We start from the raw sequence: 16842 nt of genomic DNA on the forward strand, positions 1-16842 counted from the left end.
GACGCAAACCCCCTCCCCCCAACGACCGCCCCCCCCCAAGACCCTCCGCCCGTCCCCCAGCCGACCCGCGACCCCCCTGGCCGACCCCCACGACCCCCCCACCCCCCTTCCCCGTACCTTTGGTAGTTGGCCGGACAGACGGGAGCCAAACCCGCCTGTCCGGCAGGCAGCCAACGAAGGAATGAGGCCGGATTGGCCCATCCGTCCTAAAGCTCCGCCTACTGGTGGGGCCTAAGGCGCGTGGGCCAATCAGAATAGGCCCTGGAGCCTTAGGTCCCACCTGGGGGCGCGGCCTGAGGCACATGGTCGGGTTCGGCCCATGTGCCTCAGGCCACGCCCCCAGGTGGGACCTAAGGCTCCAGGGCCTATTCTGATTGGCCCACGCGCCTTAGGCCCCACCAGTAGGCGGAGCTTTAGGACGGATGGGCCAATCCGGCCTCATTCCTTCGTTGGCTGCCTGCCGGACAGGCGGGTTTGGCTCCCGTCTGTCCGGCCAACTACAGAAAGGTACGGGGAAGGGGGTTGGGGGTGTCGTGGGGGTCGGCCAGGGGGGTCGCGGGTCGGCTGGGGGGGCGGTCGGAGGTTCTTGGGGGGGGGCGGTCGTTGGGGGGAGGGGGGGTTTGCGTCGAGGGCAGGAGGGCCTGGGATCTCTCCTGCCCGTAATGTAGTGCGGGGTGGGGTTAGGGGGTCGCCGTGGCCAGGAGGGTTTGGGCTCCCTCCTGGCCCGATATTGTCGGGGAGTTGGGGAGTCGGCTGGGCAAGAGGGCTTGGGCTCCCTCTTGCTCCGATCGTGGATGCGGGTGCGGGTGGGAGCGCGTGCGAGCGGTCGTTCGGGGTGGGGGTGCGAGCGGTCCTGCTGGGGGGGTGAATCGGGCGTCGGGCGGGGTGGGAACTATGTTTAAAAACTTTTGTATACCGCGCTCACGCATATAACGCGCGAGGGGTATGCGCGGTAGGTAAAAACACGTATAACGCGCGCGTTATATGCGTGAAAATACGGTACATCACGGGACGCATCGAGTCAGAAGATGATATCTTCTGGCTCATGGGACCCTCAACCACCAGAGGGCATCCGCTGAAAATCAGGGGAGGGAAGTTTCATGGCGACTCCAGGAAGTACTTCTTCACCGAAAGAGTGGTGGATCATTGGAACAGACTCCCACTCCAGGTGATAACGTCCAGCAGCGTGACGGATTTTAAGAAAAAATGGGATACTCACGTGGGATCTTTAAGGGAGTAAATTCAGGGGGGGGGATACTTGGAATGGGCGGACTTGGTGGGCTATAGCCCTTTTCATGCCGCTTTTTTTCTATGTTTCTATTATTATTACACATAATAACAAGAAAAGGCTATTACAGACAAAAGGAAATAAAATTCCTAATTACAAAACCTCAAGTCCACATCATGGGAGAGTAACCTGATCAGCAAGGAAATTAAAACATAATCATGATTTAAACAAATCTATCAATGGTGTTTAAATATTTCACCGAACTGCTTTCCTATTCAAGTCTAATGGAAATTACTTATTGGTTTCATGCAATTGCAAAAATTTTTCAAGCTGTACTGAATCCCAAAATATATATTCACAATCTTTAAATTTCAAGGTACATTTACATGGAAACTTAAGATAGAATGCATCTTCCAAGGCTAATACTCTAGGTTTCAAATCCAAAAAAGCCTTCTTTTTCAATTGAGTTGCCCTGGTGACATCTGGAAAAATTAAAACTCTATCTCCACAGAATTTTACATGTTTATTTTGAAAATAAGCTTTCATTACTGAAGATTTATCTATTTCCCTTCCACATGTCACCAGTAGGGTTGATCTAGAACAGTGTTCTTCAACCTTTTTGATACCTATGGACTGGTGGAAATAATTGTTTTGGGGACCAACACCGGTCCGTGGACCGGCAGTTGAAGAACACTGGGCTGAGTTGTGCCCATCTCCACCCCAGACTCCGCCCCCATAATAGTACTAATTGTAACACACATACACAATATAATCGTATTAACAACACATAATGATTAACCACAAAATTAAAATACACAAAGCACACTGTATGCTTTTCAACATTCATTCCTACCAGAAAACAGATAACCCCATGCAAATGCAGGACCAAAAACTAAAAGTACTAATATTTACAACCAAACCCTAAGATGCAAGACTGTAAGCAGTACAACCCCAGAGGAAAAGAAACAAATGCATTTCTTCCTGAACAGACAGCAGATGTAAATCAATCACTAAATAAAAAAAATAAAAGCATTTCCTCTACCGTTGTCTCTCTCCCTCCATGCTGTGCCTTGCCTTCTGGCCTGCCCCCCGTTGTTATCTTCGGGCCGGTCCACTTTGCGATCAACACGGTGTCTTCGGGCCGGCTCCCTCTTCCTGAGTGCACAAAGCTGTGGGTAACAGCTCCTCGCGCGTGTCCGCGCCTCATCTGGAAGCCTTCCCTCTGATGTTGCAACGTCAGAGAGAAGGCTTCCAGTTCAGGCGCAGGATGCGCGTAGGAGCCTTTTCCCATGGCTTTGTACATTGCAGCACTCAGGAAGCCGTGATTGCACCATGGACCAGTGGCTGAAGAACACTGTCTTGGGCCCAATGTACGTGCCGGCCTTGTGGACCGGCAGAAAATTTCTGCGGAGTGGCACCGGTCCACAGACCGGCGGTTGAAGAACACTGATCTAGAATGTATTGTATCCTGAGAATCTTCCAGGAAACACATCAGATCAAACTCTATTGGTTCTAATTGATCTGTTCCCAGATCAGCAGAAACTTTTTTTTTTTTTCTGTGAGATATAGTAATAATATGTTAGGAGCAAAGTTTCTGCGTCAGTCAATTTCAAAACTTCTTTAAAATATTTACGTAACAAAATATCCGATGTTAACAAGTCAGCATTCTAACCAGACCTTACTGAGATTGTGTAGCATTCCTTTATCCCAGGACAAGCAGGCAGCCTATTCTCACATATGGGTGACGTCATCGACGGAGCCCGGATGTGGAAGTCTCGCAAGCAGACTTTCTTGTAGAAACTCAGAAGTTTCAAGACAGCCGCACCGCGCATGCGCGAGTGCCTTCCCATGCAGCGCAGGGCGAGTCTCCTCAGTTCTCAGTTTTCCGTGGAGCCGAGAAGTCTGTCTTTGTCTCTCTGCGTTTAACTTACTTCGTGTCTTCTCTCACCGCGGTTTCTGTTAGTTTTCTTCACAAGTCGCTGTGTTCTTTTATTTCTAGGTAAAAAAATAATAATAATAATTGATTTTCTTCCAGTCGACTGGAGGGGCAGGCCGCTCGGCCGCAGCCCAGGGGCTTCGACGTTGCGGCGGCTATTTTCTCTCCTATGTCCCGGCCAGCAACAGGCTTCAAGAAGTGTAGCCAGTGCCAGTGTGCGATTTCCCTCACGGACCCACACAGTTGGGCCTCAACTGCCTTGGGCCAGGCCATCAACTGAAGTCGTGCAAGCGCTCTGCTACTCTTCAACCTCGTGCCCGTAAACGTCGTCAAATTTTAGTGGAGAAGCTTTTCGGGATGGACTCTTCAGACACACCCCTTATCTTCGAAAACGGCCTCGGGTCCACTTTCTACCAAGGGTACTCCTGCCTCCACGACTCCGACCTCGAGCATCATCAAGCCTTCCTCGTTTGCAGTGGCTCTTGCTTCGAGTACACCTGCTGTATCTTCCCCTGGTTCCTCAGGTCAGATAGCTCAGCAGAAAGTTCCAGCAGTGGTCATCAAGGTTGCTAAGACTTCCAAGTCGAAGCACATTTCCACTGCCACTTTGGAACCTCCATCCAAAGCAGGTGGTCCAGTTTCAGACGCGGATTCATCCTTGCCGGCTTCTTTCCAGACCATGTTAGAGCAGCAGTTCATTCAGTTCCTAACTAAGTTAGCTACTCTAATCCAGCCTGGGCATTCTGCAGACTCCTGCGAGGTCGAGCCTCTTCCTATGCCTCCGGCTGAAACTACACACTCTATGCAGGGAGCAGAGTCTCTGCGAGTGTCTGGTCTGGCATCTATGCACTTGAAGCAAGGAGTAGATTCTTTGCAAGTGCCTCGACAGGAATCCTCACACACCATACAAGGAGCAGAGTCTTTGGGAGTGCCTCGAGATTCCTCCACCAAGCCTCCTGAGCTTCAATCTACAGCTTCTAGCCCCATCCATTCCTTGGTGGCAATGTCTGCTTCCTTCTCTGAAGCCAAATCTCCTCGATCCTCGAGACCTGCTTCCAGGCATCACTCTCGTCATCGATCGAGACCTACCTCTAGACATACCTGCAGGCATAGCTCTTCTTTTAAGGAGCGTCCTTCTTCAACTAAGCCTCGATCGACACCTGCCAGCTCTACTAGACCTCCGACTCCTCGATCGAGGTCCCCACTTCCAGTCCTTGAGGACTCAGCGGCTTCTATTGCTTCATCCAAGACTCCTTATTCTTTTCATGACTATTTTCCTGCCAAAGCTTCAGCTTCGAACTAGGCTGCCTAAACTAAACTAAACTAAGCCTTAGGTTTATATACCGCATCTTCTCCACTGAAGTGGAGCTCGACACGGTTTACAGAGTTTAAAAAATATGGGAAGAGAGAAGAGAGAGTTTACAAAGCATAAAAAGAGGGGATGTAATCAGGAGAAGAGATTATTATATGCTAGAGAAAAGCCAGGTTTTCAGTTGTTTTCGGAATAGTTGGAGGGAGTCCAGGTTCCGCAGTGGGACAGTGAGGTCGTTCCAGAGGCCGGTGATTTTGGAGAGGAGGGATCTACCCAGTTTACCTGCGTGGAGGATGCCGTGTAGAGAGGGGAAGGATAGTTTAAGTCTGTGCGCAGATCTGGTGGTAGTTGGTGTCGGGGCGAGGAAGGATAGAGGGATTAGGGGCGGAAGGATGCCGTGAATGATCTTGAAAGCCAGGCAGGAGCATTTGAAATGAATTCTGGAAAGTACTGGGAGCCAGTGAAGATTGGTAAGTAGAGCGGAGACGTGGTCATATTTGCGTTTAGCAAAAATCAGCTTAGCCACAGTGTTCTGGATAAGCTGGAGTCTGCGAAGACTTTTTTTCGTTAGGCCTAAGTAGATGGCGTTACAATAATCGAGTTTGGATAGGATGATGGATTGTACAAGGACGGTGAAATGCTTTTGGTGAAAATAGGATCTAACTTTCCTCAGCATGTGGAGGCTGAAAAAACAAGATTTTGCCAGGGAATTCAGGTGATCGTTGAGGGAAAGGGAGGAGTCGATAGTGATGCCAAGGACCTTGCTTGAGAACTCAAGGTGTAGAGCAGGGCCTGTGGGTAGGGTGAAGAGGGCAGGCAGGTGAGCTAATTTTGGGCCGAGCCAGAGTAATTTTGTTTTTGATTCATTTAATTTCATCTGTACTGAGAGGGACCAGGCGTGAAGTCTCATTATGCATGATGTGATGTTCTCTTGGAGGTTTGTAAGGTTTGGATCTGTTTCGAAGAGGATGAGGATATCGTCTGCATATGTGTAAATTGTTTCAAGGGGGGATAGTTTAAGGAGCTTCAGGGAGGTCATATATATGTTGAAGAGAATAGGGGATAGGGATAGGTCCTCGAGTCCCTCTCGAGGCAAGGCATCAGCGGATCATCTATCTCTCTCTTCTTTTCTTCATCAGATGGCTGCTGACTTGGACCTTCAGTTAGATGCTGGTTCAAGTTTCAAGTTTATTAAGATTTTATATACCACCTATCAAGGTTATCTAAGCGGTTTTTACAATCAGGTACTCAAGCATGTTCCCTCTCTAATTACTCTAAGGAGTACCTCGAAGTCATGCATCTTCCTCAACCTCCTGCAGAGTCAGTTAAGCTTCCCCTTCATAATCTTTTGTCTCAGAGTTTTATACGATGCCTGGAGACTCCTTATGCAATTCCCGCTGTTCCAGGCAAGTTTGACTCTTAAGTATAAAACTCGATCTGAAGGAGGCGTACACACATGTCCCAGTACACCCCGCCCACCGCAAGTTCTTGCGTTTTCAGGTAGGGGACTGGCACCTACAATACCGAGTCCTCCCCTTCGGCCTAGCATCATCACCTCGGGTCTTCACCAAGTGCCTCGTGGTGGTCGCAGCAACCTTACGCTCCCAGGGCCTCCAGGTATTCCCCTACCTGGACGACTGGCTGATCAAAGCCCCGTCCAGGGAAGGGGTTATCTCAGCTGACCCAACAGACTATTACCTACCTACAAAGTCTGGGGTTCGAAATAAACTTCCCAAAATCCCAACTACGCCCCTCGCAGTCCCTACAGTTCATCGGGGCCACGCTGGATACGGTTTGCCTCCGTTCCTTCCTCCCCCCTCCGCGCCTAGAGGCGTTAGTAAGTCTGAGTCGAAGGATCTCTCTGCTGACCTCGGTATCAGCTCGACAGATGATGACTCTCCTAGGCCACATGGCCTCCACCGTCCATGTCACACCCTTCGCCCGCCTCCATCTGAGAATACCTCAATGGACCCTGGCCTCTCAATGGCGTCAAGACCGGGACCCGATCGACCGTCCCGTGACAGTGACTCCTTCCTTGCAAAGATTGCTCCGCTGGTGGGCCGACTCTTCAAATCTTTCCAAAGGTTTACTCTTCCTCGCCCCTCATCACAGCAAGGTACTCACCACGGACTCGTCAGAGTATGCTTGGGGAGCCCATCTGGACGGCCTACGCACGCAGGGGATGTGGTCAGCGGAAGACCGCCGCTGTCACATCAACGTGCTAGAGCTCCGGGCAATCTATCTCGCAGCTGTAGCTTTCCAACATCTGCTCCACGACCGGGTGGTCCTCATTCGAACCGACAACCAGGTAGTAATGTACTATGTAAACAAACAAGGAGGAACAGGGTCTTGGTCCCTCTGTCGGGAAGCCCTGCGCCTCTGGAAATGGGCAATCTCCAACAACACCTTCCTTCGAGCGGTGTACATACAAGGAGAACAAAACTGTCTGGCGGACAGACTCAGCCTCCTCCTCCAGCCACACGAGTGGTCACTGCACTCTCAAACCCTACGACAGGTGTTCAAACAGTGGGGGACACCTCAAATAGATCTGTTCGCATCCCCCCACAATCACAAACTGCCTCTCTTCTGCTCCCGGATGTACTCCCCGGACCGGCTCGAGGCCGACGCCTTCCTCCTCGACTGGGAGGGAAGGTTCCTGTACGCATTCCCACCGTTTCCTCTGATCCTGCGGATGCTCGTCCACCTGAAAACAGTACAAGCCATCCTGATCCTGATTGCTCCTCGCTGACAGCGCCAGCCTTGGTTTTCCCTTCTACTTCAACTCAGTGTCAGAGATCCACTGCCTCTGCCTCGGTTTCCCTCTCTACTATCACAGGGTCAGGGTTCGCTGTTACATCCCAATCTTCAATCTCTTCATCTGAATGCTTGGTTTCTTTCCCCCTGACTTCTCTCCCCGTGTCTCAATCAGTCAAGGAGATATTGGAGGCCTCTAGAAAGACCTCAACGAGAACCTGCTACTCCCAAAAGTGGACCAGATTCTCAGCCTGGTGCTCCTCTCACAGCCAGGACCCGGTGTCGGTCCCCGTCCCCCTGGTCCTTGACTATTTACTTCAATTATCTCACTCCGGCCTAAAGACCAACTCCATTCGAGTACACCTCAGTGCAATTGCAGCCTTCTATCAGCCCCTGGAAGGGAAAGCCCTCTCGCTCCACCCCCTAGTCTCTCGCTTCATGAAGGGTCTTCTGAATGTCCACCCTCCTCTCAAACCTCCTCCGGTGGTTTGGGACCTTAACGTGGTTCTGGCTCAACTAATGAAAACCCCCATTTGAGCCCCTAGACAAATGCCATCCAAAATTCCTCACTTGGAAGGTGATTTTCCTGCTTGCGCTCACTTCCGCTCGGCGGGTTAGTGAGCTACAAGCTCTAGTGGCGGACCTACCCTTCATGGTATTCCATCACGACAAGGTGGTACTCCGCACTCATCCAAAGTTCTTGCCTAAAGTAGTGTCTGATTTTCATCTCAATCAGGCCATTGTCTTACCTGTGTTTTTTCCCAAGCCCCACTCTCATCCCGGAGAGGTGGCGCTCCACACTCTTGACTGTAAGAGAGCGTTGGCCTTCTACCTCCAACGCACTCAACCACACCGGAAAGTCCCACAATTGTTTTTGTCCTTCGACCCAAACCGGTTAGGTCACCCAGTCTCCAAGCGCACCTTGTCCAACTGGTTGGCCGATTGCATCTCCTTCTGCTACGCTCAGACTGGTCTCGCACTGCATGGTCGAGTAACGGGACACAAGGTCCGAGCGATGGCAGCCTCCGTAGCGTTCCTCAGGTCCACACCTATTGAGGAAATTTGCAAGGCTGCCACGTGGTCTTCGGTTCATACTTTCACCTCCCATTACTGTCTGGACTCACTGTCCAGGAGCGATGGCCGGTTCGGCCAATCGGTTTTGCGAAATCTATTTGCTTAAATTGCCAACTTCCCTCCATCCCGCTTCAGTTAGCTTGGAGGTCACCCACATGTGAGAATATCATGCCTGCTTGTCCTGGGATAAAGCACAGTTACTTACCGTAGCAGGTATTATCCAGGGACAGCAGGCATATATTCTCACAACCCGCCCACCTCCCCGAGGTTGGCTTCTTTGCTAGTTAAGTGAACTGGAGACCACGAGGGGATGCGCCCCCTAGTGGAGCAGGAAGGCACGCATGCGTGGAGCAGCAGAGCAAACTTAAATCTTCAATCAAGTTTGCTTGAAAATGCTTCCGCATCGGGGCTCCGTAGATGACGTCACCCACATGTGAGAATATATGCCTGCTGTCCCTGGATAACACCTGTTATGGTAAGTAACTGTGCTTTATAACCTGTCTATAATCTAGTCCCCTTCCCTTACTCCAACAGCACTATTTAATACACAGTTTTCCTGACCAGTATGCTTTCAGACTTAATTAGTTGTACCCCAGATAATTTGCCACTGCATTATGCTTAGTTCCAAATCAGAACATGGCTCTCTGCTCTCAATACCTTGCTACAACCAGAAGTGGACCTTAAATACTCCTTTGTCAGCATATGAGATTGACATTGCCAAAAGATTTGGAGGTCTTTTTGCAATTATGATTTGCAACAGAGTGGTCAACTTGGAGAGAGTAAACAATGCTTTCCAAAAATATTAGGACTAGGTGGCTTGCAATGAAGCTACTAAGAATGAGTTCTGTTTTTTAAATCGTTCTTAAGTTGAATTTGTATGTAACTTGGATCCTGTACAGTACACAGATTATAAAAACATTAAAGAAACAGTCCTCAAAATAAATTACTGTAGTTTAAAAAGAAAGAAAAGATACTTAAATTTGTTCTTCATCCGTCCCACTGTTCACTCTCCACCACCACCACATCCAACATTTCTCTCTCATCTCTCTTTCACATGCATTTGTACCTTATGCCTCTCCCACCACCATGTCCAATATTTCTCTCTCCCTCCCTATGCCCAACAATTCACCTCTTTCTTCATTTCCCCAAGTGCATTATTTCTTTCCTTCACTCAGACACCTATGCCCAACAATTCTCCCTTTCTATTCGCTCCCCACCTCAGCATCTCTTTCCTTTACTTCCTCCATTCTTTCATCCTATGTCCCAAGTTCATACTCCCTCCTTTTTTCCTTTCTTCCATCCTTTGTCTGAAGTTTGTGCTCCCTCCCTTTCTTCTGTGTCCCAACACACCCTCTCTTCCTCCCTTCCTGTCCCAATGTGACCCTCCTCCTCTTTTCTGCGTTCCAACATAACCCTTGTAGTCCTCCCTCCCTCCCTCCCACGAGTGTTCTGCCTCCTCTGGCCAGCTCTCTCCTCCCAGCCACACTTCTCTTCTCAAAGCAGTGGCCTATGGCTGACCTGTAAACCTTCTCTCTAACTTCAGACAAAAGGAAATAAAATTCCTAATTATAAAACCTCTAGTCCACATCATGGGAGAGTAACTTGATCAGCAAGGAAATTAAAACATAATCATTATTGTCAGTATTCTTTTTCCAGACGGGATGGCCATTTTGGCCAGGCAGTTTTACAAAATTTATTCTCCTAAATTGTCAACATTTCCACCATCCCATTCTGGTTAGATTGGAGGTCACCCACATGTGAGAATATGCTGCTTGCTTGTCCTGGAATAAAGCACAGTTACTTACCGTAACAGGTGTTATCCAGGGACAGCAGGCAGATATTTTCACGACCCACCCACCTCCCCTGGTTGGCTTCTTAGCTAGCTGTCTGAACTGAGGAGGCGCGCCCTACGTTGGGCGGGAAGGCACTTGTGCATGCGCAGTGCGGCAGTCGCAAACTTTCTAAAGTTTTACAAGTAACTGTGCTTTATCTGGCGTCACCCTCCTTAGATACAGCATGAGCCCTAGAGTTTGGGAGTTAAATAGCAGAATGAAGGGCTCAGGTAGCTGGGCTGTAGTTTGTGCTGCATATGCACTGTACACAGAACCACTATGTCTGCCGCACCCATTGACTCTCCAGCAGCTGGTTGGGTGTTCATTGTTTCCCTAGCTTTTCTTTTGACCATGGATGTTGGTGTCGTGCACAATATTTTTGAAAATGTAGGTGCACTTTGTGCTTGAAAAAGGTTGGCAAACCTTGCTGTAGTGCATTAAGAAGAATTTAACAGTTCTGTTAGAGATAATAGTTTTTGAAGATAATTCCCTCTTGTGGAGCCAACAAAATAGCAGTTCAGGTCATTGTTCTTGGTGCCTTATCATAGTGCCTTGAACTGTTCCTATCGCTGTTTGTGCTGTTTTGTCCCCTTCCTCTGCTTTAGAGTTTTCATTCCACTCTGGCCCTCTTGCCTTTCTAGTTACACTGCTAGGGCAATGTATCGCAAACTGTGCGCCGTGAGATTTCAGGTGTGCTGCGACACACTGGCGAGGAGGAGAGTCGTCCACACCGGTTGACTGCCTGCAGGATGTGCCTCTCGCCGTGAGAGGCACGTCCAGTAGGAAGCCAGCCGGCGCAGATGACTCTACTCCTGGCTGGCGTCTCTCCTCCTCTCCCCGCACCTCTCGGATCCCTCCACCGAAGCGGGTTGCGGCCAGATGGACTTCCGTGCACTTCTGGGTACCTTCCGGCCTGGGCACTGTATTTAGTGCGCCGCTGGCCGGAAGGTTTGCGAGCCACTGCTGTAGGGGAATCCGTGCTACTTTTTGTGCCACTTTTGCTGCACTCTTGTTGACTTGAGGTCTTTTTGCCTCTTCTGTTCTCTCTAAGTTTAACGTGTATAGCAGTAGCTAGAAAATCCAGAAGTTAGTTAAAAATTGATTGGAAATTCTTTAGACTTTTATAAAGCACATTGGGTGGTCCTTTGGACCAGGAATGTGGCATATAAACTTAAAGTTAGATTAGATTGAAAATAAAAATTGCCTTTTCTTTTGCTTTTAATAGAAAAGAAATTAATGACAGAATGAAATAACTTGGAAAATGAAATTCATTGAAATGACAAATGGAAAGATGAGAGTTTTTCCAAGCACATGCCTAATATGTTGCAAACACTATTTGTGCTTCTCTTTTTATGGCTTGTTTTTCATAAGAAAAAAAGATCCATAGCTAGTTAAGAATAGGTTTATTTCTTGCTCTTGCTGACAGACCTATGTATTGCACATTTGTTAGGTGAAGTTTAATTTAAAGTGATAGCTGGAGAAACAAACTATGAAAGAACCTTTGTATGATTGCAGATTAGAATCTGACACCGTGAATGACCTGGTAGAGTTCAGTGGTTGTATAAATTAAGGCTGGTTGACCCCAGAGCTCTGTTGGCTTGTAGTACCATCGATGAAACTGTCTGAAGAAAAATGGCATTTTGGAAAGAGTCAGCCTCAACTGATTATTTTAGTATGAATTCTTGCTGTAACAGGGCTTTCATTTAACTGTTTAACCAGTAAAAACCGAGCTTCAAATGGTGGTGATAAAAAGAGGTTTTTAAAATTTGAGTCTTTAATATAAATACCCTCATGGCCTTCAGTGGAAAACCCACAACATCTAACATTTTCAGTTACTTTTCAAGTAGATTCAGGATTCTTTCTCTTTTGCTGGGAGAAATTAGCTTCTAGGGAACATCTAGAGTGCACAGCACTTCTAGTAATTTGTTCTGTCTAATATTATTTCTGTCAACAGAATAAATACATGATGAATCCACAAGGTCAAATGCCAATCAAAGTTGATCATCAAAATTTGCAAATAAAATTGTGGACAGACGCACATTCCATGACATACAAAACTTGCTTTCAGCCAAAGGATTTGCTGTAGTGACAAAAGGCGAAACCTGGAATATTTATGAGAATGGCAGTTAACAGTTTAATGATGATAAGAAATGGAAAATTGGAAATTCTCACTATACCCGTCTCCTTCCGTATTCGCGGTGGATCCGGGCGGAACATAGCCACGAATACGGAAAAACCGCAAATAACTTTGTTGTTCGCAGTTTTGTGTAAACGCCATCGTTTTTATTATTGAAACCGCGAATAACTTTTCAACTGTTATTCGTGGTTTTTTTGAAAAAAGCCTGAAGGAGAGGCAATATCCCAGTGATTTTAGGGAAGGGGTGTCCAACCTGCGGCCCCGTGAAGTATTTTTTGCGGCCCCCAGTCGAGGGCGATGCAGTGTTTTCCTCTACTGCCCCCAGGTGTTTACCGTGTTGCCGTCTCCCTCCTCTGTCTTGCTGCAGCGTTTGCACATTTGTGCGGCCCCAGAAACATTTTTTTCAGCCAATGCGACCCAGGGAAGCCAAAAGGTTGGACACCCCTGTTTTAGGGCTTGTAGCAGGCAAGCAGCGATTCCCAGCAATCCCCAGTGATTTTCAGGGTAATAGCGATTTTCTCCATGCATGCCGGGAAGCAGCATTTCTCTATATGGATGTTGGGAAGCAGCATTTAATCTGTGCACGCTGGGAATCTGGGAAGCAGTGATTTTGATGGTGAAAGATTTTAAGCAGTGATTTTTGTGGGAGAAAGCATGGAAGCAGCGATTTTCAGAGTGAATGTTGATAAGCACTAAACTTTTTTATCGGTACAGTAAAAGAAAAGGAACTTTACTCATGATGTAATTTTTTGGGGCGGAGTCAGCATCTGAAAATTTGCGTATAAGTGAAACTGCGAGTGCAGAAACCGCAAATAAGGAGGGAGAAGTGTACCTTTCTGTCTTTATAAACTTTTGATGTATTCAGTTGAGGTGGGCATATAATAACTTGAGATCCAAATACTTGATCAAACAAATGTCTTTTCGAGGGTTAAGAAATTGATGTGGAAGACACGGGAGAGCTGGGTTTAAATGTTTAGCTTAATTCTCCCCCTTTTTACAAAAACGTAGCTCGGTTTTTAGCTCTGGCAGTTTTTAGCTCTGGCAGTAACAGCTCCGACACATAGAATTCTATGAGTGTCGGAGCTGTTATCACTGCAGCCGGTGCTAAAAACCACACTATGGGTTTTGTAAAAAAAAAAAAAAGGGAGAGGGGAGGGAGGGGTCTGTTACTTAAATCTTAACCTTTCTTTTGTATTTTTGATGCTGCTTATAATTTTGTCATTCAACTCAAAAGTATAGATCTCAGATGCCAGAGTTCTGGTATAATTTTTGATACAATAAAGACACCCAGCACAGTCCCTTTATGCCATTACCCTTTATTAGCATAATATGGGTTATTATATTTGGAGCAGTCCGTTTCTTGGAGGACATGGCTACAGTTTGAGGTAGCTTCCAGTTCGTTAATGCAAATCAGTAAAAATTTTAAGAACTTTCAAATTCAGTGTTGTCATTGTCTTTGCCCACTACTTGCAGATTCTTTAATCCAGTGTTAATATTGGTCTGTACATCCTCCATTTACTTTTGCTTGTTTAAAAACAGGTTCCATCGACAGATCGAAATGCTCTGAGCTCTCTCTGGGGAAAGCTTGCTTCTGAAATTCTAATGCAGAACTGGGATGCAGCTATGGAGGATCTTACAAGGCTGAGAGAAACAATAGATAATAATGTAAGTTCTGTCAAGAACAATTCTCAACATTTGCTTAGTAGGAATAGTTTTTAAATCTGAGCCGCCTGGTTATTTTTGTGTTTTGTTATGCTTCTTGGAATGGTTTGGTTTTTTTTTTTTTTCATTGTTTCCAGAATTTACTGCATATTCTTGTATGAGTCTCATATTTTAAGTGAGACTTTTTCTTTATTCACAAATAAGGTTAAAATTAACAGGCTGTATTAGGGTAATAACCTGCATTATTTGCCCCTTATCCTATGTTAGTGTCCTTTCAAGCATGTTTTGCCCTTATGCATGATTTAAGTACCATAGATTTCATAGTAATGAGATGTAAAACATGGAAATTCATGTAAAAGCTCATTACCATATTGTGGCTTGTGATGTGCACCAGATAGAACCCTTATATAAAAATATGACCCCCCTAACAGAAGTACCATGAAACTACCACCAGGGGTCGCTGTTGCCGTTTTGGGTCACCTTGTCAGTGAGGGGGAAAAGTTTCTGCCAGCCAATAGGCACCAGGGAAGATTTAAGGTGTGGGGGTAGGGTTTCTGGGTAAGAGAACATACTTTCGAGGTTACTGTCATTAGGTTCAGTATTGGGGGAGGGGGGACGTGCACAACAGGGATTTTTTCTTGAGGGAGGTAATAGACACATTTTTACAAGTGCTGGGCACTTTAAGAGATAGGCCGGAAGCCACAGCTTGACAACCTCATTCTCCCAGGCCAATGGACTAACGCTGCTTACAAGGTGTCTCATAAGTAGCATTATAACATTACAATGGGAGTTGGCAACCTGCAGTACTGAGATGCTGCATGTTGGTGGTTCTTGTGATAAATCAAGGTATGATAAAACCTACTTTTCACTATACAGTCAAACCTTGGTTTACGAGTTATGCGGTTTGCGAGTGTTTTGCAAGACGAGCAAAACACTCTTGCAAATCTTGCCTCGCAAACCGAGTGTTGACTCGATATGTGAGCCCCCACCCCCGAGAACCAGCATCGCCCGTCTGCCCGAACCCTTACTGCGATCGGGCACCTGCATGCAGCACCATCCCACAGTACATGCCAGTGCCAAAAGAGCCTGCCGCTGATCTCTGCTGGGCCTTGAGCATCTGCACATGCTCAAGGCCTTCTGGCTCCCACTCTCTCCAAGATTCTAATAAGATTATCGGAGAAACTGAGAATCTCATTAGAATCTTGGAAAGAGCGGGAGCCAGAAGACTTTGAGCATTCACAGATGCTCAATGCCCAGCAGAGATCAGTGGCAGGCTCTTTCGGCACCGGCACGTCCTGTGGGTTGGTGCTGCTTGCCGGTGCCCGATCGCAGTAAGGGTTTGGGTGGGGGGGGGGGAGGGGGCTGATGCCAGTTCTTGGGGTTGAGGTGGGCGAAGCTGGTTCCCAGGTGTGGGGTGGAAGCGCGCCAGTGACGTTGGGGGTAGGACCCGTTTTGGGATGTGATATGGGGTGGAAGCGCGCCAGTGTCCTTGAGGTGGGAGGGGATTAGGGGGGGGGATTGGTTTGGGATGTGTAACGAATCGCTCACATTTCCATTCACTCCTATGGGGAAAGTTGCTTTGATATACGAGCACTTTGGTTTACGACAATGCTTCAGGAACGAATTATGCTCACAAACCAAGGTTCCAATGTACTTTGATAATTTCCCCACTTAGATGAAAGTGATAATGTTTTCTCCAAAGGTAAGTATTTAAATAAAAGAACATTCCCAAAATGTTTGCTTTGAATAAGTGTTTGTTTTATTTATTTCTTTGTTTTGAAATAATACTTCTTGTAGTATCCTGAAACAGTGTACAGTAATAAAAATAAAAAAATTCACTAACTACAGTTATATTCAAAATCCAACCCCCCACCCCCCCTCCCATTAACTCCAATGATATGTAATGAATGGAAGGAATAAACTTGTATCTTGGAGTAGGGAAGAATTGAAGTAGGAGGATTCATATTCTGTAAAATATTGCCTTATTTCTTTGCTCTGTTCCTCTTCAGTTTAATTTCAAAGACCTTTTCAACCCTTAAAAGTCGTTGCATGCACATTCCTTTTTAATCTATCCCTTTTATTTATTCTTAATTTGCATGTAATGGATAGTGCTAGTTCAAGCTGCTTGTAGTCTGCATAGCATCATGTGACACTTCTGTGGTACTTAAAATAAGTAGGTGTAAAGCTTTCAATATTGCCTGCCTTTAAACAGAAATAAAATTAAAGAAATATGAATTTAATAATATAAGAAACCTTATTCAGAGAGAATTTTCTTGCTACTGCGGCTTTGGCCTGCCAAGGCCCCTATATCAAATAGATCCTGAAGACTTGCTGAATTTAATTATCCTTTGAAAATAAATCTGTTCCAAACCCAGACCGCTATATTTGTTAAGCTAATTATACTAAAGCTCCTGTAGGAAAGTGGTTCTTTCCAAGGTAAATTTGTAGTGATTCTCTGTTTTGTGTTTAGCTAAGCTACTTTCCTTAGAAGCTCATAGACATAACTCCTAATTTCCCACAGTAGCTCGAGAGTAGATTCCACGACAGTAGTTAAGAAACTGTGACAATTTTGTGGCAAATTTATTGAAATGTGAATCACTTGGTCTATGAAAGTAGTTTTATAAATATTATTTGAATGTTTATAATTCTGTTCTTTAGGGAGCTTTGTGCATGAGTAGTCTCAATAAGAATGCAGAAAATAAATTTCAGGGATCAGGAGAGGCAGGAAAAGACGGTCTGAGATGAGGGGATGGGGAAGTAGTGACAGATCGAGGAAAAGAGGAGGGAAGTACAGCGGAGCGGTGAAAATCTTCTTGTGTTCCCATTCTGATGCTCATTTTTCCCTTCTCCTGTCACATGCTCTGTTTTCTCTCTGCAATGCAAATCTATTCTCCATGCACATTATCT

General features: G+C 46.5%; 1 protein-coding gene across 1 annotated transcript in view; it reads left to right on the forward strand.

Annotated features, from left to right (window-relative positions):
• EIF3E (eukaryotic translation initiation factor 3 subunit E) overlaps nucleotides 1-16842 on the forward strand; it is a 174322-nt gene that overhangs the window by 41008 nt on the left and 116472 nt on the right. Inside the window, exon 6 of the mRNA XM_033934790.1 lies at nucleotides 13813-13938. Coding sequence (XP_033790681.1) covers nucleotides 13813-13938 — 126 coding nt within the window. The remainder of the gene's footprint in view (nucleotides 1-13812; nucleotides 13939-16842) is intronic.

The sequence above is a fragment of the Geotrypetes seraphini genome, chromosome 2, assembly GCF_902459505.1.
Source record: "Geotrypetes seraphini chromosome 2, aGeoSer1.1, whole genome shotgun sequence".
NCBI classification, from domain to species: Eukaryota; Metazoa; Chordata; class Amphibia; order Gymnophiona; family Dermophiidae; genus Geotrypetes; species Geotrypetes seraphini.